The sequence below is a fragment of the Leuciscus leuciscus genome (genome assembly GCF_965113295.1).
Source record: "Leuciscus leuciscus genome assembly, chromosome: 5".
Lineage (NCBI taxonomy): Eukaryota > Metazoa > Chordata > Actinopteri > Cypriniformes > Leuciscidae > Leuciscus > Leuciscus leuciscus.
In genome coordinates, this window is record NC_138729.1 from 4,988,058 (window position 1) to 5,011,056 (window position 22,999).

The 22,999-nt window shown below is 38.8% G+C and overlaps 2 protein-coding genes and 1 long non-coding RNA gene across 7 annotated transcripts in view; 2 read left to right on the plus strand and 1 right to left on the minus strand.

Annotated features, from left to right (window-relative positions):
- Window positions 1-427: 427 nt before the first annotated feature.
- On the plus strand, window positions 428-9,135 carry mepcea (methylphosphate capping enzyme a). 3 transcript variants are annotated; one of them, XM_082170954.1, is made up of 6 exons: window positions 428-837; window positions 1,057-1,099; window positions 2,384-4,304; window positions 5,228-5,446; window positions 7,797-7,920; window positions 8,010-9,135. In XM_082170954.1, the coding sequence occupies exons 3-6, from the start codon at window positions 2,415-2,417 to the stop codon at window positions 8,060-8,062; spliced, it is 2,286 nt and encodes a 761-aa protein (XP_082027080.1). In that variant the 5' UTR covers window positions 428-837; window positions 1,057-1,099; window positions 2,384-2,414; the 3' UTR covers window positions 8,063-9,135. The 3 variants fall into 3 exon arrangements, with proteins under 3 accessions (XP_082027080.1, XP_082027078.1, XP_082027079.1); XM_082170952.1 differs by lacking the exon at window positions 1,057-1,099 and having other exon boundaries at window positions 428-990; XM_082170953.1 differs by lacking the exon at window positions 1,057-1,099.
- LOC309499668 lies at window positions 6,876-7,790 on the minus strand. Its single transcript, XR_014206315.1, has 2 exons — window positions 7,250-7,790; window positions 6,876-7,202 (listed from the first exon to the last, which is right to left on the minus strand). It is a non-coding gene; the product is annotated as an uncharacterized lncRNA (long non-coding RNA).
- Window positions 9,136-13,516: 4,381 nt separating the features above from the next.
- Window positions 13,517-22,999, plus strand: part of dlg4a (discs, large homolog 4a) — a 187,008-nt gene continuing 177,525 nt past the window's right edge. The window contains exon 1 of one of the 3 annotated variants that reach the window (XM_082170942.1): window positions 13,517-13,998. In XM_082170942.1, the coding sequence (XP_082027068.1) occupies window positions 13,969-13,998 (30 nt within the window). In that variant the 5' untranslated portion in view covers window positions 13,517-13,968. Of the gene's footprint in view, window positions 13,999-16,201; window positions 16,291-22,999 lie in introns of those variants that run through there. The other 2 variants (XM_082170945.1, XM_082170946.1) reach the window with 2 other exon arrangements.

The following is a 22,999-nucleotide window of genomic DNA, read 5'->3' on the forward strand; positions in this document are numbered from 1 at the left end:
TATTTTAGGATACTGTCAGTCAAAATGTCGTTTCCTTGCATGCTGGATAGAAAAGCTACCAGGGCGTCTTGTTGCTTGCCTGTGAGGAAGTGTGCAGAGTGTAAACGTGTAAACAACAGCCAAAAACACTTACGAACAAAACCACCGTCTTATTGTAATGGAATAAAGTGAAACATGCGTCATATACGGGAAGTTTAACGAGGTCGCGGCCCAATTCACGATGTCCGTTTAATAAAGTTGACTTTTATGCGCAGGCACATACCTAGGGCACCTATAAAGAATAATCTAGGCTAATCCCGCCCCTCTACATTCAATGATTGGACAGTGAAACGAACGCTTCCGGAAAATCGGTGCGCTATTGGCTGCTTTACCTGCCAATTCGCGACGTCATCAGGCGTTCGAAATATATAAAGCACCGAAAGCCCCGTTTCTCTCAGTGTGATTCTGCAGCTCATTAGTAAGTTCAGCCGAGTGATTTAGCCGAACAGTTAGGGGTTTAGAAAACTACCATTGTGATCAGTAACTCCACACAGCTTTTCTGATATTCTAAAATGGGGTTCGTTCGTATATAAGCTTTATTTTTAAGGGGTGTGTCCTCTGACCGTATTGTTTTGAATCTGAATCTGACGTCAGCGGACAGCTGTGTGTATTAATGCACTGGTGTTTTCAGTGCGGGATGTGCACGGACAGCTGTCGCTTACACTGACCAAGCTGTTGTGGGTTTTTCTTTCGTCCGCTGGAGAGGGAGGCAGGCATTGGGCTGTGTACCTTTAAGAGAGGGCGGAGAGAGTTAGAGCCCCGGGGCTGTGTGCTGAACACAGTACTGATCCTGTTTAGGTATCTTTTCCTTTTTTTCTCTTCTGTTTTTTCGTGTTGATTTTACTGTGCTCTGTATTATTCATAAATGACGCTCGGAGGCGGAGTTTAGACACAGAATCAGTAATAACAGCAGTGTCGAGACGAGAGGAGGCGAACTCGCTGACACTGAAGGTGGGTGGACGTTTTGCCAACGTTGACCTAACTTGAACGTTTACTTTCTTTATGCACACTTGACAGATGTTGTCAGGAGCTGACATCAGTTTAACAGGTGTTTCGTCAGGTAACGTTAAGCTTTATGCGTATTTTATGCAAAAAAAAAAAAAAAATTAGAATATATAGTTTTATAATTTTAAGTTGTAAAAAGGATTCTTCTATTTAACTTCTGTTATAATAACCCATCAGCCCGTTCTTAAGGTTTTGTTGTCATCCTTATCAGAACTTTACTTGTGTTGAAAAAACGTTGCTGCTGAATAGTTACAAAAATATATATTTTATTATATTTATCTTATCGGGGATCATAATCAGAAACTCTTAAAAAAAAAAAAAAAATATATATATATATATATATATATATATATATATATATATATATATAATTTTTTATTATTTTTATTTTATTTTTTTTAGCTCTTTTGGAATCCTGAAAAAGAATTTTTATTAGGATTTACTGTATTTTTATTTTATTTTTTTTAGCTCTTTTGGAATCCTGAAAAAGAATTTTTATTAGGATTTACTGTGTTTTCTATATTTGCTTTTTGATATACAAGTAAAATTACATGATAGCAAATAGATATAAACCAAAATGTTAAATTTGGATAACTGCTTAATTTGCCCAACATCAACAAACCAATATCATTTAAGGGAAAGTTCACCCAAAAACGAAAATTCCGTCATTAATTACTCACCCTCATGTCGTTCCAAACCCTTAAGACTTTTGTTAATTTTCAGAAAACAAATGAAGATATTTTTTGATGAAATCTGTGAGCTTTCTGTCCCTCCATCGACAGCTACGCAACTACCACTTTGATGGTTCAAAACGTTCATAAAGAGATCGTAAAACTAATCCATATGAATTGAGCGGTTTAGTCCAATTTTCTAAAGAGATGATTGAATTTAGGCTTTTATTCTGATATAAACATTTATCAACTCACACATCAGTTGTGGTCAACTGAAGCTCAAACACGTCCGCTTGATTACACAGCACATTTGAGCTTCTGTTTATGTTCACTGATCAATGTTTATTTGTGAGTCTCTTCAGAAAATTTTGACTAATCTGCTCTATTCACATTGATTAGTTTTATGATCTCTTTATGAACTTTTTTGGTAGTTGTGTAGCTGTCAATGGAGGAAGAGAAAGCTCTCAGATTTCATCAAAAAGATCTTAATTTGTGTTCTGGAGATGAACGAAAGTCTTACGGGTTTGGAACGACATGAGGGCGAGTAATTAATGACAGAATTTTGTATGGTAGTTATTTTTTTGCAGAGTATGTATGGTAGTTATTTTTTTTGAATTATTGCATGTGCACATGGATTTGTGAATGATTGCTTTGTGCTTTCATTTCAGATCCATGTCTCCTCCAGCTTCAGCCTGAAAAATGATAGAGATGTCATTTGACAAAGGAACTGTTTTATCCTGTGAGGGGCAAACAGACCCCACTTCCCAACAGCACTCAGAACTTACTAGAAATGCTACCAGCATTGACGATCTCCATCCATCCGACAAGACCACAGTTATAAACCTCAGCAAAGAGGGTGGTGAAAAGGCAAGAAGTGATGCATTAGTGGAGCACCGAGAGAAAACCAATGCCACAGACAACAATGCTGTGAGTGATAGTGGGGATGTTGGGGTCGAATCGTCTACACAAACCCAAAATGGCACCCAGCAGCCAAAACCTCAACAGCAGAAAGTCAATAAGCGGCGCAACACTATGAGTTCTGGATTCAAACACCCTGGTTATGGTAAACGACGACGGCGTGCCAACTCAGATAGCGAGTCCGTCCTGCCAACCAATTTCCTGCTGGGCGGGAACATTTTTGACCCACTCAACCTTAACAGCCTTCTGGATGAAGAGGTGAACCGGGCTCTTAATGCAGAGACACCCAAGTCCTCGCCATTGCCTGCCAAAAACAGAGACCCTGTAGAGATCCTGATACCCAGAGATATCACAGACCCCCTCAATCTCAATTGCCTTAGTGCAGGAGATAGAAGTCAGTTGACTTCTCCCTTAAAAAGTAGCGGAGGCAGGCGAAGACATCGAAACAAGCACCATGGAGCAAGCACTGGAGGGTGTGGGAAAGGTTTTGGTGAAGGAGTGACACAGATCGATTTACTCGAGTCTAACGGCTGTGCAACCGTACAAGATGATGGAAAAACAACGCTTCCCTTGACACAGTTGCACTCGGGGGTTCAACAAAGGTGTTCAAGTGTGGTGAACACCCTTGTTCCTGAGGACCAGACGTTATCGGACTCGACTCTTGAGGCTAAGTGTTCGGATAAGCCCAGTTTAACCACAAATGGCGGTGAGGTGAAGGAGAGCGCCATTGACACCTCAACTGCACCTCCATCTACAAACCCCACCAATGCTCCATCAAACAGGCAGCGCAAACGCAGGCGTGCCGGCGGCAGATTGGAGAACGCAGACAGTGCAAATGAGGTGAAAAGTTGGGGTCAGACTCAGAGATCTGGAAGGCCTTCTCAGGCTTTTCATACCCCAGCAGCAATGGGCTCTCGTACCGGAGCAGCAGAAAGACCACAGCAAAATCCGAGCCATTGGAGGCCACCGTACAACAGCAACCAGCCGAAAAAGAAATTTCAGTTCGGCAACTATAATAAATACTATGGTTATCGGAACCCAGGTCTGAGCGAGGATCCTCGCATGCGTGTGTTCAATCCCGAGTGGTTCCGAGGGAAGGCTGTGTTGGATCTGGGCTGCAACACCGGTCACCTGACGCTGTCCATCGCCAAAAATTGGCGTCCGGCACGGATCGTGGGCCTGGATATTGATGGAGCATTGATACACGCCGCTCGGCAGAATATACGGCACTATCTCTCTGAGCTCCACACGCAGCAGGCCCGACGTTCCGGGGAAAATGGGGAGAGGGATCGAGAGGAAGGGAGGGAGAGGATGGAAGAGGGTTTGGTGGAAGAAAAGAGTCAGGGGAAGGAGACAGACAAAGAGAGTTTTGTTGTGAAAGAGGATGGGGATGGGAAAAAAACAAAGCATGCGGATAAAGTGAACAAATGCATGGTCGGGGATGGAATGGAAGTTGGTCGAGAAGAGAAAGGCGGATCCACAGAGGCTGATCAGCGAGGAAGGAGTGGGAAAATGGAAGATGGAGCATTGGTAAGTCTCCCTGATGGGAAGCATTCATTCCCTGTCTCGCTCCGGATCTCAAGAGGACCCATAGCTGGCCCCCCTTTGCCTGAGACAGACACAAACAGTCTCCCTCCTGGAGATTTCCCTGCTAATGTGACCTTTGTCAAGGTAAGACTGAAAAACTTAATTTCTGTTTTTGCTGATTTTCATTTGAGTTAGAATTCATGTTTACTTGACTGGTAAGTTTTGCTCTAAAGCTCCATCTATAAATGCTGTATCAAGTATGTTTGATGTCTCCTTCAATATACACAGTGTAAAATTGAATAAAAATTGAGCTGAATAATGGAATTTTGCAATATTAACGCTGTTATTTCCCAGTTTATCACTATCAAGCTGCTTTGAAACAATCTGTACAGTATAAAGTTCCATATAAGTAAATGTGATTACTTGAAATGTACAAAATACCATATATTGATGCATTAAACATGCACTCTTCACCTAGAACGCACTTAAACACAATGGCATAGACTGAACTTGGCAGCAGTAAATGCTACCAGTTGAGTAGTGAATGCAATGCAGTGAATGACAGATGCATGCAATGCTGTCATTCATAGTAGTTTTAGCTGTTTACCTGAATTTTATAAAGCCTCCTGTCCCGTTTAAATCACACAATTGTGTCAAGATTTTATTTTAATCGTTCAAGCTCAAGTGCTGTTAGACACACGTGAACTAGTTGTTGTTGCATAGCTAAAGATAAACTGGCATCTGATGATCTAGGTCTTTGGTCTGTCGCCAGGTTCTGCTTGGCTGTGTGTATTTGCTATTGCATACTCATCCCAAGTACATTAAGCCCTTACCTTGTTAAAAAAACAAACTTATAGACTTACAATGATGGAGTGACCCGAGCCACATCTAGAGATTTGAGAGAGTATCATAGAGATTTGGAGGTGAAAATCCCTCAGAACAACTTACAAAATAATTTTCAAGGGAAGGAAATAGGTGTACAGTAACTTTTAAAATGTGTATTTGTATTAAAATACTACTGTTTGTCTATCCGGTTTCATAATACTCTGTCTGTCTAACCTACACAGGGAAACTATGTGCTGGAAAGTGATATGTTGGTGAAGATACAAAAGGAAGAGTATGACGTGATTCTATGTTTGAGTGTGACAAAATGGGTCCACTTGAACTGGGGTGATGCTGGACTCAAGCGGCTCTTCCACAGGATATACAATCACTTGCGGCCAGGAGGACTCTTCATTTTGGAGCCTCAACCCTGGAGCTCCTACAGCAAGAGAAAGAAGCTCACTGTAAGACACCTTTTTTTTGTCAAAACGTCAGTTTTTCAAACCTGCCGTTCTCAAATGTTTATCCCATGACCACTTGTGATCAGATTTTGTTTAGAGCAGGGGTGCCCAATCCTGCTCCTGCCGATCGACTGTCCTGCACAGTTCATCTCCAACCCTAATCAAACACACCTGCCTTTAATTTTCAAGTGATCCTGAAGACCTTAATTGGTTGCTTCAGGTGGGTATGATTAGGGTTGGAGATGAACTGTGCAAGACAGTCGATCGGCAGGAGCAGGGTTGGGCACCCCTGGTTTGGAGGAATGATCTGTGATATCCTGGAAATTCAGACCAAATCTGAAAGATTAATGGTCTGGCATCGACTAATGAAAATCGGCCAGCTCGAGGGGCGGCACCAAGCATGCATTTGAAAATCTCACTGCACGCAATTGGATAACACTACGACCAATCACAACAATAAGCCCCATACGCTTAGCTACCAGCGGAGCTAACTGGTAGATTAGACTCTTGCCGTATCCGGTCGACAAAACAGCAAAAATGCCCTTCTTGCAAAGGAACGATTCGAGCGCCGTCTTCTGTTCCTCTTTTAGATAAAAAGCCAAGTCTAACTCGTTCATTGTAGCGGCCAAAGCAGTTTCAAACAACTGGTGTTCATCCATAGCCATCTTGCAATGTTTACTAATGACTTCGACGTCACAGCGCTGTCGTCATCTCGCCTCTGACCCGCCTATATCAGATAACCCGATGTGATTGGTGCAGCTCGGATACAAGGGCATATTTAATGAGCATCATTACTCGACGCCAGAGTAAACTCGCTGAGCAAATTCAACTTGTGCTCTCGCGAGAACTTTGGATTTCCAGGGTAGATCTGTGATGCATTTAAACTGTAATTACAGTTGCATAAATAATGTTATGAGATTAACTTCTAAAAATATGATGTTTTGAATATAGAGATGTGAAACAATAGGAAAAAAGAGATTTTTCAAAATAAAACTTGCCAGTAGGTGTTTTCATGAGTCACTAAATCATTCACTCAACAGATTCGTTCAAAACGGCTAATCGTTTCATTTATGAATAGGTCATTGAATCATTCACTCACTTGATTCATTTAAAAATGCCTATTTGCCTATTGGCTATTCAGCATCAACACCCCACTGAGTGTGTTTGCTCACTGTGAGACATGCAACGGTTCTCCTGTGGGTTTGTTTTGAACTAATTTCATTGTGAATTGAGGCAAAAACTGGCAATATACTCCGTATAGTATTAACTTGTTTGTTGATCTGATGTATGAAATCAGTATCACATTTGCAATCATGCTGATATTCAAGAGAAATGCCTCTCTTGCTTTTATGATATTGCTTAACTATAATGTAGTAAAAAAGTAAGTCATACAGGGGCACTTTTTTGCCGTTTTATCTTGAATTTTGGGGTGTTTTTATGCATTATGGATCAAAACATTTTAAACTTGACTTTGGAACAGACAAAAATGGTATTTGATGACATGAGAGGCCGAGAGAAGATCGTTTATGGAATGTGGTGCCAAATCATCTAAACTCTTAAAGGGATAGTTCACTCATTACTTACTCACTGTCAAGTTGTTCCAAACCTGTATGAGTTTCTTTCTTCTGTTGAACACAAAAGAAGATATTTTAAAGAATGTTGGTAACCAGATAGTTGACTGCACCCATTGACTTCCATAGTAGGAAAAAAAATACTATGGAAGTCAATGGGTGCCATCAACTCTCTGGTTACCAACATTCTTTAAAATATATCCTTTTGAGTTCAATAGAAGAAAGAAACTCACACAGGTTTGGAACAACGTGTAAATAATGACAAAATGTAAATTTTTGTGTGAACTATTCCTTTAAAAGCCCTGTAGCAACATTATTAACTAAATGTAGACCACGATCTCCAAATAACTTTGAGTTGCAATAATCAATTTGGGAAATTCTCCATATCTTTAAATGACAAACATAGTTTTTTCCAGGTCAGGGCCACAGCTAAACTAAAACCATGTCCACAGAATTTATCAAATCTTACAGCTGAGACAAATATATCACACTAAGACAAACTTGAGCTAGAAATGATTATGGTTGTGAAGTGAATTTACCTCAAAACGTTGTTTTTATGAAACAAATGCAACCACAATATAAGACACCAGTGTTCAGTGTTGTTGATTGTAGGTTAATGGTTTGTAAGAAAAGTTACAAAATAATACAGAATTCAACTGAGATGTTTTGAGCATGACTCATGGAATTTAACACTGAAATGGTCCGTTTTAGAAATGTAATTTTAGGACATCTTAAAGTTGAGCACATGTTGTTTAGTCAAATTGTTGTTTGATTTTTCTCAGGAGGACATCTGTAAGAATTACCATGGCATCCGGTTAAAACCGGACCACTTCTCCTCCTACCTGACTGCTGATGTGGGCTTCTCCAGCTATGAGCTCATCGGAACTCCACAGAATTACTCTAGAGGTCAGAGCTTTGAAATGACTTGCAATTGCTACCTATGATATTGTGCTGTATGTCATATTAATTGATTTATTTTATTTTATTTCCCTTAGGCTTTCAGAGACCAATCTACATTTTTCACAAAGGACCGTCGCCTCAAAAGTGACACCACCAGTTTGACCGCCAACTTTGACTTTGAAATCCACAAATTTGAAGAATTTGAAAACAACCAGCATTTTGAAAACGAGTCAATGGAACTTTAAGCATTTTCTTTAAAATTGAGATGAGACATTCAATATTTTGAACTCTTAAATGGAATCTCATTGGTGCTGAATAAGATTTTTATTTTCTCCTTCCAAAAACAAAGGAAAATCTCAACAAAAAAATTCCCTCCAAGGACTCTACTGTAGAATTATAGCCACATATCGGTTTTTCCCTATTCAAGCAAGATGACCTCTCATAAAGGATGACGGTCATGCGAAGAAGCACAAAGTTAAATTCAATTAAATCAAATCCCAAGTAAATCCTGTTAAAACACCATTTGTTTTTCATTTGAAATGAAATTCCCAAAAATGTAAATTTTTGAGCAACTCTTGTCTACGCACAACTGACCATCTAAGAATTAAAATATTTGGAGGTTAAGTTCGCATTTTTTTTCCTCAAAAGGAAAGAAGCGTGTTACAAATGTTCAGTTTTCCGATTTTTGCTCTTTTGTTGTTGCTGTCATGTACTTAATATTTACTTTTAGTTCTGCGCAAAACATGGTTATTATCATAGGAAGCGTTTGACATCTGTCTCTCATCAGCCGCTTTACAGACAGACATGGCCGCCACTTCTTAGTAACAAAAGCCAATAGCTCAATTTTATAACAGGATCATATTTCGTCCTTGAAAGTTTTGAAGCTGCAGGTTAGCTGATTTGCTACGACAAAGTGTTTACTGATCCAATGTCTCTAATAAAAAGTTCTGTTCTGATTCTCCAACTGTTAAAAAGTTTAACAAACTGATGTACATTTTGTAAATTGTTTGTCCAGAGTTCTTGTCACCACTGAGGTAACCTTGTTGTTGTTGGTTTTATTCATATTTAAAAGTTTGCACTAAAACGAGAGAACAAATTTGTCTCCCACATTTGTATTTTGATGTGCAAATGTAAAGTTGGTGTATCTCTGAAAAGGGTCCTTTTGATTCAAAGGACTCGACGAAATTGAAAAATAAACTACAAAATAACATGTATTTGTAATGCTGGGCTGTGTGTGTTTTCTTATAAAAATGTATTCAAGACCTAAACATGTTTTCCTAGTTGATCATTATGGAAATTCGCTTTTAAAATTCAAAAGTTCAAAATTGTATGAGATAAAATGGCGCATTATGCCAAAGCCATAACTCCATATACTTGTGGAACACGACTCTACTTCGACTAGTGGTCCTGATGCTATCTGTAATGGGTCTACTTCTATTATCTCAATAATAATTTTAAGTGTTTATAGTGTATTATTATTTTTTTATTCAATGTTCATTAATGCATATCAGTGTCATTATTCAGGTGTAATTAAATTATCATCCAGACGGCAGTTGAAACACTGCAGCGATGGATTTGTCACGTGGTTCCTGCTACTTTTCTTAGCGCTGAGCAACCAGAGCCAACAATCGTTTATTATTACGAGATGTTTTTTTTTTTTTTATCAATTAATTTTGTAAAGATTCCTTTGAGGATACCATTTGTATATCAGACCCGAGTCATTAGAATAAAAAAAAAAAAAAGGATTAATAAATGTTTTACAAATGTGTACTGCAATGACAAAAATGTCCTGAATGAGGCTCGATGGAGAATATCTTGAACTTTCTTGAATATGTGTCATAGGTAAAAGTTTAATTTGCTGCCCGATGACTCAATCATTGCAGACTGAGCAGTGGCATTTCACAATATTTTTACTGTACGTAATATTGCTGAAAATAGTCAAATTACAAATCTGTTCCACTGAAACGACCACAAGATGGAGCAATTTGACAAAATAAACGAGGTGTTTGTGTAAGACGATGAGGAAATTCCTTTATCTGGCTATTTTACATATCAAATATTGTATCACATTCATGATTGTAACATTAATGTCTAAAATTTATATTGCAAAATGTAACCAATTTGAACATGTTGCTTAAGATGCATGCATTTAGACTATAATAAAATGCTTTTGTGTGAATCTGATGATTAGCTTCTGTCTACAGCACAGTGATGTGTGAACACACATTTCTGACTGCAGATATGTATGTGAATGTAATTTTGTGATGACAAGCTTGCTATGGGCAACTCTCCTTTTATGGAAAACCTCACATATTAAAACTCATTTTAGAATTACACTGTTCCACTCCAATTCTCTCTCTCTCTCTCTCTCTCTCTCTCTCTCTCTCTCTCTCTCTCTCTCTCTCTCTCTCTCTCTCTCTCTCTCTCTCTCTCACACACACACACACACACACACACACACACACCAATGCATGCAGTACAACCACACATACATGCACAATAAAGCAAAAGAGTATGTGCACATCGTCCACGCATTTCAACAGACACATACATGCACTTATGCAACAGTGATGTAGGTGTGAAGATGTCAATCCATTCAAAGGCCAAATTTGACTCAACCAATAAAAGCATTCCTCTGTGTCTTATTTCCGTTTTAACAACACCCAATGGAAGCATGCACACTCTCTCTCTCCTTGCACAGTGCCAGTTTTCTACAGTATTCTCTTCCATACACACATTTTACATTGCGCGCTCCTGCAACATGCATGAAAGTCATGTCAGCTCTGCACACACACTCTTCCACTTCTGGAACTCAAGTGGCATGTGCTGCATGGCAGAGACAGATGGTTTGGTTTACACACTGTTCAAACACTTCACACAATGATTCTCTCTGTCAAATGTTTTTATCTGTGGTTGTAAATGTGTGCATCATCGACAACAGCTTCATTGCGACAGCATTAACCCTTGGCTGGGTGGAGATTCTCATTGAAAGGCTTTGAGGCTCTGACATGCCCGTTCGCTGACTTTAATGGTACAGTCCATGGTCTTAAAGGTAAAGTGATACTTAAAAAAAAAAAAAAAAAATCAAAATTGTTCACAACATAAATTGTTCACACACTCACTGTGCTTTTTGATAAAATGGACATTAATGGGTCTCATCTTCCCCTTTGCTGGTCAGCACTGGAATTTATACAGAGAAAAGACTGAAGTGTTAACACAAAGGCATAGAAACAAGCAAATAAGATGACAGTGTCACTAAAAATAGCCGCATATTCTCTCCTCTCTCTGTGTTTTCTCGTGTCTTTTATTTCTAAGAGAAAAAAAAAAAATGCATAGTCTCTTTCACGCTGTCTCCCATTCACATTGGGTATTTTCAGGAAAAGCATACTGTCATATTAATCCATTTCTGCAATGGCAAAACTGCCAAACTCCTTTGCTAAAATATGCAGTATATAACCAAAGCACACTGAGTGGAAAACTGTATTGCACATAACGGCATGCAGCCTACATAGTGTTTATTTTATTTTTTATAAATCAATGGACTTTTTGTCACACGAACAGTCACATTACACGGTTAATTAAGCAAATGTCTGCGTCCGAAATCGCATCCTTTGAATAAGTAGCTAATTACTTCACGACCGCCAAAAAAAAAGTATGTTCTATATAGTATGAGTCTGTGTATGAAGAGTTCAGATGCAAATATTGCAAATATTCTTCTAGAATTATCATTTTTATCAAGCTCGTATATTTAAGTTCAATAATTTCACTTATATGGCAATGCAGATTACCTATTAATTGTAATTTAAGTGAAATTACTGAACTTAAATATACAAGCTTTATAAAAATGATAATTCTAGAAGAAAATTTCAGATGGCACTTAGAGGCTTTTGCATCTGAACTCTTCGTATGTAGAATGTAATCTGGACCTACTACACTCGCCAAGTTGTCATTATCATGTGACCTATACCGAAGTCAGTTCATTGTCATTCACAAATCCTCTCCCGTGGCATCATGGGATAGTAAATTGTCCATCGTATGCAGGAAGTAGTCGGTCATCCAGGTACTTTTAGCCTCTTTTTATGAGTACTGTGAATTTGGACATACTACTCTTGTCACACACTGTTTTTCACCTACTATACAGTATAGTAGGGAAGTATGTGATTCTTTTGCCCATTGACCCTCATCAGCAGAGGGCACTGATGAGCTGCAAAACACTGAACTTTTCATTCTTCTTTAATTCCTTTTCTTTCTTTAGAAATGTTCTTTAATATAGAATGCGTTATCATATGATAGTTTCACTGTTCTTTTTAACTATTAACTGCCCAATGACAATAAATTATGCTGCTCATTGAAAGCTTACTGTAGCTGAGAAAAAGATGTAAACCTGCAAGCTTGAAACAGTTCATTTATTCAAAATACACACACTGACTAATCAACCCCAACCTAGAGGATTTAACAAAAGAAAAATAATCCTATAGCTAATGCATGATGGGAAAATGCATACCGATGTTATAGTAGAAAAATAGGCCAATTTGTAGTGTGAACATATACGTGCTTAATAACTTTTTGTTCTAATATCATTTTGATACTTAAAAAAGTTAAAGTCAGTTACATTTTTTTTTAGTAATTTTGTTGTGTTTTTAAAATATGCATATAGTTTTATTTAAAAAGAAAATAGGCCAATTTGTTGTGTGAACACGAAATTACCTGCTAAACATTTATTCCAATTCCTACAAATATTAAGTTAGTTTTAGTAATTATGTTGTGTTTTTAAAATAGGCATGTACTTTTTATAAAAAAATAGGCAAATTTGTTGTAAACATGAAAATAACGTTTTATTTTAATTCTGCATAACAAATGTCTAATAATGTTAAACATTGTTCAATGAAGTTTCGATTGCCATCACACTAGAAATGGAAGTTCCAGTCATTGAATTGTAGGCAATGCTATTTTAGTACCTTTAAGATTCTAGTTTTTATATTAATATTTAGATTTTTTAGATTTTCACAATTTTTAGAATGCATGTATTTTTTATATATATATGTTACCGTTTTCATTTTAATTAAGTAGCCTATTAATTTTTTTTGTCATGTTTTTAATATATATATATATATATATATATATATATATATATATATATATATATATATATAAATGTAATAATTTTTATTTCAGTTCTAGTCTGATATAGTTCAATACATCAAGCTGCATCTGCAGTGTATGCGGATTCCATGCGAGCACAGTATACGTTTACCGTTGCACACTGTTTCGCATACTACCTCTTTAAGAACGCAGTACGCTTGTATTCCATTGGAACGCTCACTGAATCCACTGCGCTTAAAAAGCAATGGCCACGTGACAACAACCCGGCTATTTACACAGCAACAACTCTGCAGCGTTGCCAAGGCAACGCCATGACAACCAGAGTAGTACCCTCGTTATCTTTTAGCCTGAACTTCCGTTTTCATGAACTACATTACATTTGCTGCTTTTCTCGTTTTTTAACTCTCTTATTTTCTCTCTACACACACACATATTCACCTCCCCTTCCATCTTTTTACGTCCCCTCCCTCCGTGCGCGCGCGCTCCCTCTCTCTCTCTACATCTTCATCTTCTGCCGCTTCAGTCCGACTCCGTTCCCTCTTTCTTTTCTCCCCCTCTTCGTCACCTCACGTATCTGTACTCATCCTCCCCTGCCCACCTCCTTTCATCAGCTCGTATCCTCTCTTCCATCTAGTCTTTTTTTGTCTCACCCCTCATCGATACGAACGCGTGTCCTTTCCTAGTTTGCTAAATCCTGAAGCCTCTCTCTCTCGCTCTCTCTCTCTTTCTCTATCTCCGTCCCACCCCCTTCCTCTTTACGTTCTCCCCCCCTCCCTCCATACTCTATTTTCCTCAATGCTGAAGTCAGTCAAAAGAGATACGCTGAAGAAAAGCGGGGCGAACGGCGGGCGCTGAGAGAGAGAACGAGAGAAGGAGAGAAGCTGGAGGGAGAGAGGGGAGAGGGGGGAACGGGGGTTTGGATACATCTCCACCTGTCTTCTTCTCTCTGCCATGGACTGCCTCTGCATAGTGACCACAAAGGTAAGCCGATTCATTCCGTCTCAACCAGAACGAGACCAGAAGCTGGGATCTGTGGTGTGCGCGCGCGAAGTTTATAGCGTTATTCGCTGGTTCTCCTATGGGAGTGTTCCGTTCCCAGCGATATTCATGGATTCAGCACTTCTTTGTTCTTTTGTCTAATCTTACGCTCTCACTTTCTCTCTCATCCGAGCTCGTATTTTAAAATCAAATTCCTGCCTGTTTCTAATAGGAGCATCGTGTATTTGCATTCCCTCTCTTGCCTCACTACGCGTTTTTTTGCGCGCGCATGGACGCGTTCAAAAAAACTGGACGCAACGCAACGGAGACGCGTTTTTTAAAACTTCTTTTTACCTGACTCACTGAAAGAAGAAAAAACCATAGAAAAACGCCACTACTAAACTGTCAAAGAGGTCAATCTAAGCGTGTGTGTAGGCTATTTGTAGCCAATAACAATTAAACAATAGCGCAGCGGAACGCAAGAACGCGTCTCGTGTGAACGGAGTTTGAAACTGCAGCTCGCGCTCAATGTGGTGCAGTGTCAGAAATTAACTTTATTTTTTATTTTCCCCCCCCTTTCATTTTTATCAGGACATTGATTCTTAGTCTAACCATATACAAACACTTAATTTAGTATCAAACAAATGAAATAAATTCTCAGTCTGAACACTTATGATGGTTCAAATGAACATCTAATAATAAAGTAGCTGCAAAAGTGCTGTGCACTGCCTACTTGCACTGTAGATTTTAATGGCTCGCTGCTTTAAAGAGATAGTTCACCCAAAAATGAAAATTCTATCATTAATTAGGCCTACTCAACCTCATGTATTTCCAAACGCACAAGACTTCTGTTAATTTTCTGAACACAAATGAAGATCTTTTTGATGAAATCTGAGAGATTTCTGTCCCTCCATTGACAGCTACGCAACTACCACTTTGACGCTTCAAAACGTTCATAAAGAGATCGTAAAACTAATCCATATGAATTGAGCGGTTTAGTCCAAAATGTTCTGAAGAGACTTGATCGCTTTATATGACGAACAGATTTAATTTAGATTGTAATCAGCGAACATAAATAGATGTTCAACCGAACCTGCTTTAAGCACGAGAATGAACCTCATTGGTTCTTGCACGTCAAGCGAACATGCTTGAGCTTCCATTTACCACAACTGCGTGAATAAAATGTATGTGAATAAAAGCCTAAATTCAATCTGTTCATCATATAAAGTGTCTTCAGAAAATTTGGACTAAACTGCTCAATTCATATGGATTAGTTTTACGATCTCTTTATGATTTTTTTTTAGCGTCAAATTGGTAGTTGCGTAGCTGTCAATGGAGGGACAGAAATCTCTCAGATTTCATCAAAAAAATCTTCATTTGTGTTATGAAGATGAACGAAAGTCTTACGGGTTTGGAACGACATGACGGCGAGTAAATAATGACAGAATTTACATTTTTGGGTGAACTATCCCTTTAAGTTTTGGTGTAATTGGGAGTATTACTACAGCACTTCAGAAACATTTGACAGCAACAAGGCACTTCAGTGTCTGCATTATCATGCACTCAATAACCTGATGGAATATTATGAAAATATTTCAGATGTTTGATAACATATAAAAAGAACAGTTCAGACCCAAGCATGCACGCACGCACGCACACACACACACACACACACACACACACACACACACACACACACACACACACACACACACACACACACACACACACACACACACACACACACACACACACACACACACACATTAAATATCTGGGGCATTTTTGTCAATTTCACTGTCATTTTGGCCTGGAGCCCTGGTTAATTTCTGACCCTGCTGTGGTGCTTCAGACGTGTGATGCTGTCCGTGAGGACGAGGAGGAGGAGGAGGAGGACAAGAAAAGGAAACGAGAGAATAAAGTGAGAGCGATCCGTTAAATTATAGAGAGGGAAGGACATATAAATGTGTGGGAGCCGGAGAACGAGAAGGAAAGCTTTCATTAATAAATGCTCACATGTGATTTGTCAACTAACTGCAGTCAGTGTATGGAGTTGAGACACATCCCACTGCTCCTGACGGCATGTGCCTGTTTGCCCATGTCGTGTTCCTGGCAGAACACTTCCAATGCTTTATGTAACGTTGGCTGGTGCTTTTCTCTCCCGAGCTGGAGTCTGTTCTATCACTTTTCTCTCTCTCTCTCATTGTCTTCAGATGGACTCCCACCTTGCATGCTCCTCCTAAACACTATATGACCTCAGTCCCAACAGACCTACTGTATGAGTGAGTCAGAAAGGTACGGAGAGAGAGAGAGAGTTGAAGAGAGAAATTAGCGCAGTGCCTGCTTTTGTGTGGGTTGAGATGGAAATGGTGCACTGGTCTTTGGATGTGCTGTTATTAAAGACCGTATAGTGATTTCCAATTCTGTGAGGCTTATGGTATGTTTCGTTTTATGTCAGACTAGTGCTTTATAGGGGATAAATGCTTTTTCTTGTTTAATTTTAGCTTTATATTTTTCCCTTTCTTTCTACATAGTCAACTAAAATAAGGTAAAATGTAGTACTTTAAATTGAAATGTGTGGGGGTGGGGGTGCGGGGGGGTGGGGTGGGATTAGGATCAATTTAAGGCCCCGTTCACACATAGGATGATAATAACTATAACGATAACAATAAATATATAGTTCTACAAATCGCTCTGAAGTAAAAGAATAGCATCGATCACACCACAGCTTATTATCATAACGGCACAGAGAAACAATATCGTTGGAATCTTTTTCAGAACCATTTTTTCCAGCTTATGAACGATTAAAACATTGAAAGCCAATCAGAATCCATCCTGCTTTAAAGAGCATGAGCATTTAAAGTGGCAGACGACAAAACTTATAATAAACAGAAGAACGCCAAAAATGCTAATATAGTTATTGTTGTCTTTATAGTTATCGTTCTTGGTGTGAACTCATCAAGAGAAATAGCCAAAAGAGTCATGTGACATAAAGTAAATATATACAGCTGTACACATACAGCTATAAAACAAATGTAGAGCTTAGATAATTTGGTCTGGGAAGAGTTCATAAATCTTCTTTGCAAATCTGAGGACAGTTTGAGACATTGTTGGGATATTTTCTAAAACTCTAAATGAGACTTTGCTGATTTCTGGGCCATGATTACAACAAACGACTGCATTAGAATTTTAGGATGTCCTGAAAGTTTACTCCGGATTCACATTAGTCTCAAAATAGATTCTGGACACCAAAATGATGTTCTTGCCTCAACCGTAGCCTTTCACACATCTAGTTTTAATATTTAAATGAATGGTTCATATTCATAACCAGCATACATTTTAATGATCATTAAGTCTGTATGAAGCACAGAATACAATTAGCTTTGTTTATTATGCTTACAATTAAATCATTTGCACTGTATCCAAATGGCTAATTTAAAGCACTTAGCACCTAGCAAGTGTACTAACTGCATATGCTGATTATTCCCTCTTGAAGTTCTCTTAATTACTAACATTCTCTTACTTAAATGAACAACTTAACCCAGTGTTTTTTTAGGGCCCGAGCACCGATGGTGTGAGGACCCTCTTGGAATTGCTCTGTTTATTATTATTATTATTATTATTCTTCTCCGCATTTAATCGCATTTTTGAGGGCCTAAACATGCTCGAAAACTCACGAAACTTTGCACACGCGTCAGAACTGGCGAAAATTTACATCTGATATAGGTTTCAGAATTGGGCGGGGCAAAATGGCTCGATAGCGCCACCTATAAAAGTTCAACGGAGTGCGCCTCCCGCTATGTTCCACGTACGTTTATGAAATTCGGTACATACATGTAAGGACCTAATACCTACAAAAAAGTCTCTTGGAGCGTAGCCCTAAACACAACAGGAAGTCAGCCATTTTCAACTTCCTCTCAGATTTTTGTGCAGTTTTTGCCATTTTCATGCCTCGTACTTTAACGAACTCCTCCTACAGTTTTAATCTGATCATCTTCAAATTTGGTGAGTGTAATCTTAAGGCCTTTGCGACGTTAAATTGCGAAGATCTTGAGTTTTCGTCGAAGGGCGGGTCCTCGGCGGCCTGACAAATTTCGATGTTTCGCCATGAAACAGGAAGATGCTGAAACTCAGGCATGGAATGTCCAATCTGCCCCAAACTTCACACGTTTGATAAGCGTTCTGTCCTGAACACATGACCATGCTCATATTCAGTTACAGTCATAGCGCCACCTGCTGGCAACAGGAAGTGACATGTTAAACACTGTTGTGGACTCCTAATAACATATAAAAAAGTTCCAGCATGTGCTAAACATGCTAACAACATACTAGAAGCATGTTAAAACATGCTAGCAAACACTTAGCTTAGTGCTAAAGCATGCTAATACTGCAATTAATAGGAATTTGCTGTAACACAGGCACGGAATGTCCAGTCTGCCCCAAACGTCATACGTTTGATAAGAGTCATGGCCTGAACACATCTACATGAGAATATTCAGTTATAGTAATAGCGCCACCTACTGGTGATAGGAAGTGTCATGTTTAACACGTTGATGCCGTTCTAGCAACATGTTAAAAATGCCATTGACTTCTAAACATGCTAGAAACATGTTAAAACATGCTAGCAAAACTTAGCTAAGTGCTAAAGCATGTTAATTCAATGAAACAGGATGTTGTTGTTACTCAAGAAGGCAATGTCCAATCTGCGCCAAACTTCACACTTTTGATAAGCGTTCTTTCCTGAACACATGACCATGCTCATATTCAGTTACAGTCATAGCGCCACCTGCTGGCAACAGGAAGTGACATGTTAAACACTGTTGTGGACTCCTGATAACATATAAAAAAGTTCCAGCATGTGCTAAACATGCTAACAACATACTAGAAACATGTTAAAACATGCTAGCAAACACTTAGCTTAGTGCTAAAGCATGCTAATACTGCAATTAAATAGGAATTTGCTGTAACACAGGCACGGAATGTCCAGTCTGCCCCAAACTTCACACGTTTGATAAGAGTCATGGCCTGAACACATCTACATGAGAATATTCAGTTATAGTAATAGCGCCACCTACTGGTAACAGGAAGTGTCATGTTTAACACGTTGATGCCGTTCTAGCAACATGTTAAAAATATACCATTGACTTCTAAACATGCTAGAAACATGTTAAAACATGCTAGCAATACTAAGCTAAGTGTTAAAGCATGCTAATATAATGAAACAGGATGTTGTTGTTACTCAAGAAGGCAATGTCCAATCTGCGCCAAACTTCACACTTTTGATAAGCGTTCTGTCTTGAACACATGACAATGCTCATATTCAGTTACAATCAAAGCGCCACCTGCTGGCAACAGGAAGTGACATGTTAAACACTGTTGTGGACTCCTGATAACATATAAAAAAGTGCCAGCAAGTGTTAAACATGCTAACAACATTCTAGAAAAATGCTAAAACATGCTTGCAAACACTTAGCTAAGTGCTAAAGCATGCTATTGCTGCAATTAAATAGGAATTTGCTGTAACACAGGCATGGAATGTCCAATCTGCCCCAAACTTAATATGTAACATGCAAGAAACATGCTAGCAACACATAGCTAAGTTCTAAAGCATGTTAGAAATGCTAAAGGAAGTTGTTGTAACTTAAGCATACAATGTCCAATCTACCCCAAACTTCACACGTTTGATAAGCGTTCTGTCCTGAACACATGACCATGCTCATATTCAGTTACAGTCATAGCGCCGCCTACTGGCAACAGGAAGTGACATGTTTAACACTGTTGTGAACTCCTGATAACATATAAAAAAGTGCCAGCAAGTGCTAAACATGCTAACAACATACTAGAAACATGCTAAAACATGCTAGCAAACACTTAGCTAAGTGCTAAAGCATGCTATTACTGCAATTAAATAGGAATTTGCTGTAACTCAGGCATGCAATGTCCAATCTACCCCAAAATTAATATGTAATATGCTAGAAACATCATAAAACATAATAGAAATGCTAAAGGAAGTTGTTGTAACTCAAACATACAATATCCAATCTGCCCCAAACTTCACATACTTGATAAAAGTCCTGCACTGAACACATCTACAAAGCAATATTCAGATATATAACCCCACCTACTGCCAACAGAAACTGAACTGGTTAACACAGTAATGCAGTACTAACCACATACCTATTGTGTACTAAGCATGCTAAAAACATACTAAACATGCTAGCAACTACTATATACTGTATACCTCCTTAAATGCACATTGCCCAACCATGCTCTGTCTTCCTAAAGCCAACGAGTGACGATGGCACGGGTGCGAGGGCCCTTTCATCGCTGCTTGCAGCTTTAATTATTATTATTCTTCTCCGCATTTAATCGCATTTTTGAGGGCCTAAACATGCTCGAAAACTCACGAAACTTTGCACACGCGTCAGAACTGGCGAAAATTTACATCTGATATAGGTTTCAGAATTGGGCGGGGCAAAATGGCTCGATAGCGCCACCTATAAAAGTTCAACGGAGTGCGCCTCCCGCTATGTTCCACGTACGTTTACGAAATTCGGTACATACATGTAAGGACCTAATACCTACAAAAAAGTCTCTTGGAGCGTAGCCCTAAACACAACAGGAAGTCAGCCATTTTCAACTTCCTCTCAGATTTTTGTGCAGTTTTTGCCATTTTCATGCCTCGTACTTTAACGAACTCCTCCTACAGTTTTAATCTGATCATCTTCAAATTTGGTGAGTGTAATCTTAAGGCCTTTGCGACGTTAAATTGCGAAGATCTTGAGTTTTCGTCGAAGGGCGGGTCCTCGGCGGCCTGACAAATTTCGATGTTTCGCCATGAAACAGGAAGTTGCTGAAACTCAGGCATGGAATGTTCAATCTGCCCCAAACTTCACACGTTTGATAAGCGTTCTGTCCTGAACACACGACCATGCTCATATTCAGTTACAGTCATAGCGCCACCTGCTGGCAACAGGAAGTGACATGTTTAACACTGTTGTGAACTCCTGATAACATATAAAAAAGTGCCAGCAAGTGCTAAGCATGCTAACAACATACTAGACACATGCTAAAACATGCTAGCAAACACTTAGCTAATTGCTAAAGCATGCTATTACTGCAATTAAATAGGAATTTGCTGTAACTCAGGCACGGAATGTCCAATCTGCCCCAAACGTCACACGTTTGATAAGAGTCATGGCCTGAACACATCTACATGAGAATATTCAGTTATAGTAATAGCGCCACCTACTGGTAACAGGAAGTGTCATGTTTAACACGTTGATGCCGTTCTAGCAACATGTTAAAAATGCCATTGACTTCTAAACATGCTAGAAACATGTTAAAACATGCTAGCAAAACTTAGCTAACTGCTAAAGCATGTTAATTCAATGAAACAGGATGTTGTTGTTACTCAAGAAGGCAATGTCCAATCTGCGCCAAACTTCACACTTTTGATAAGCGTTCTGTCCTGAACACATGACCATGCTCATATTCAGTTACAGTCATAGCGCCACCTGCTGGCAACAGGAAGTGACATGTTAAACACTGTTGTGGACTCCTAATAACATATAAAAAAGTTCCAGCATGTGCTAAACATGCTAACAACATACTAGAAACATGTCAAAACATGCTAGCAAACACTTAGCTTAGTGCTAAAGCATGCTAATACTGCAATTAAATAGGAATTTGCTGTAACACAGGCACGGAATGTCCAGTCTGCCCCAAACTTCACACGTTTGATAAGAGTCATGGCCTGAACACATCTACATGAGAATATTCAGTTATAGTAATAGCGCCACCTACTGGTAACAGGAAGTGTCATGTTTAACACGTTAATGCCGTTCTAGCAACATGTTAAAAATACCATTGACTTCTAAACATGCTAGAAACATGTTAAAACATGCTAGCAATACTAAGCTAAGTGCTAAAGCATGCTAATATAATGAAACAGGATGTTGTTGTTACTCAAGAAGGCAATGTCCAATCTGCGCCAAACGTCACACTTTTGATAAGCGTTCTGTCTTGAACACATGACAATGCTCATATTCAGTTACAGTCAAAGCGCCACCTGCTGGCAACAGGAAGTGACATGTTAAACACTGTTGTGGATTCCTAATAACATATAAAAAAGTGCCAGCAAGTGCTAAACATGCTAACAACATTCTAGAAACATGTTAAAACATGCTAGCAACACATAGCTAAGTTCTAAAGCATGTTAGAAATGCTAAAGGAAGTTGTTGTAACTCAAACATACAATATCCAATATGCCCCAAACTTCACATACTTCATAAAAGTCCTGCACTGAACACATCTACAAAGCAATATTCAGATATATAACCCCACCTACTGCCAACAGAAACTGAACTGGTTAACACAGTAATGCAGTACTAACTACATACCTATTGTGTACTAAGCATGCTAAAAACATACTAAACATGCTAGCAACTACTATATACTGTATACCTCCTTAAATGCACATTGCCCAACCATGCTCTGTCTTCCTAAAGCCAACGAGTGACGATGGCACGGGTGCGAGGGCCCTTTCATCGCTGCTTGCAGCTTTAATTTAATCACTATTTCTTTGTTTTTCTTAATTAAACGTATAGTTCTGAAAATTCTGTCATCATTTACTCTCCCTCAAGTTGTTCCAAGCATGTATGAATTTCTTTCTTCTGTTGAACACAAAAGAAGATTTTTTTGAAGAATATGGGCCCCATTGACTTTCATAGTATGGAAAAAAATACTATGGATGTCAATGAGGTCCATCAACTGTTTGGATACCCATATTCTTCTAAATATCTTTGTTTGTGAAGAAAGAAGAAAGAAATTCATACATATTTGGAACAACTTGTCTTAAGAATGAATAAATTATGATTTTTGGGTGAACTGTCCCTTTAAGAGATGATCACAGTGCACTTTTAGTTCCATTCACTTCCATGCATGTCCAGTATAACCGCCCCTTTATTCTGTGTTTTGTATTAGCACACTGCTAAGCCAAACT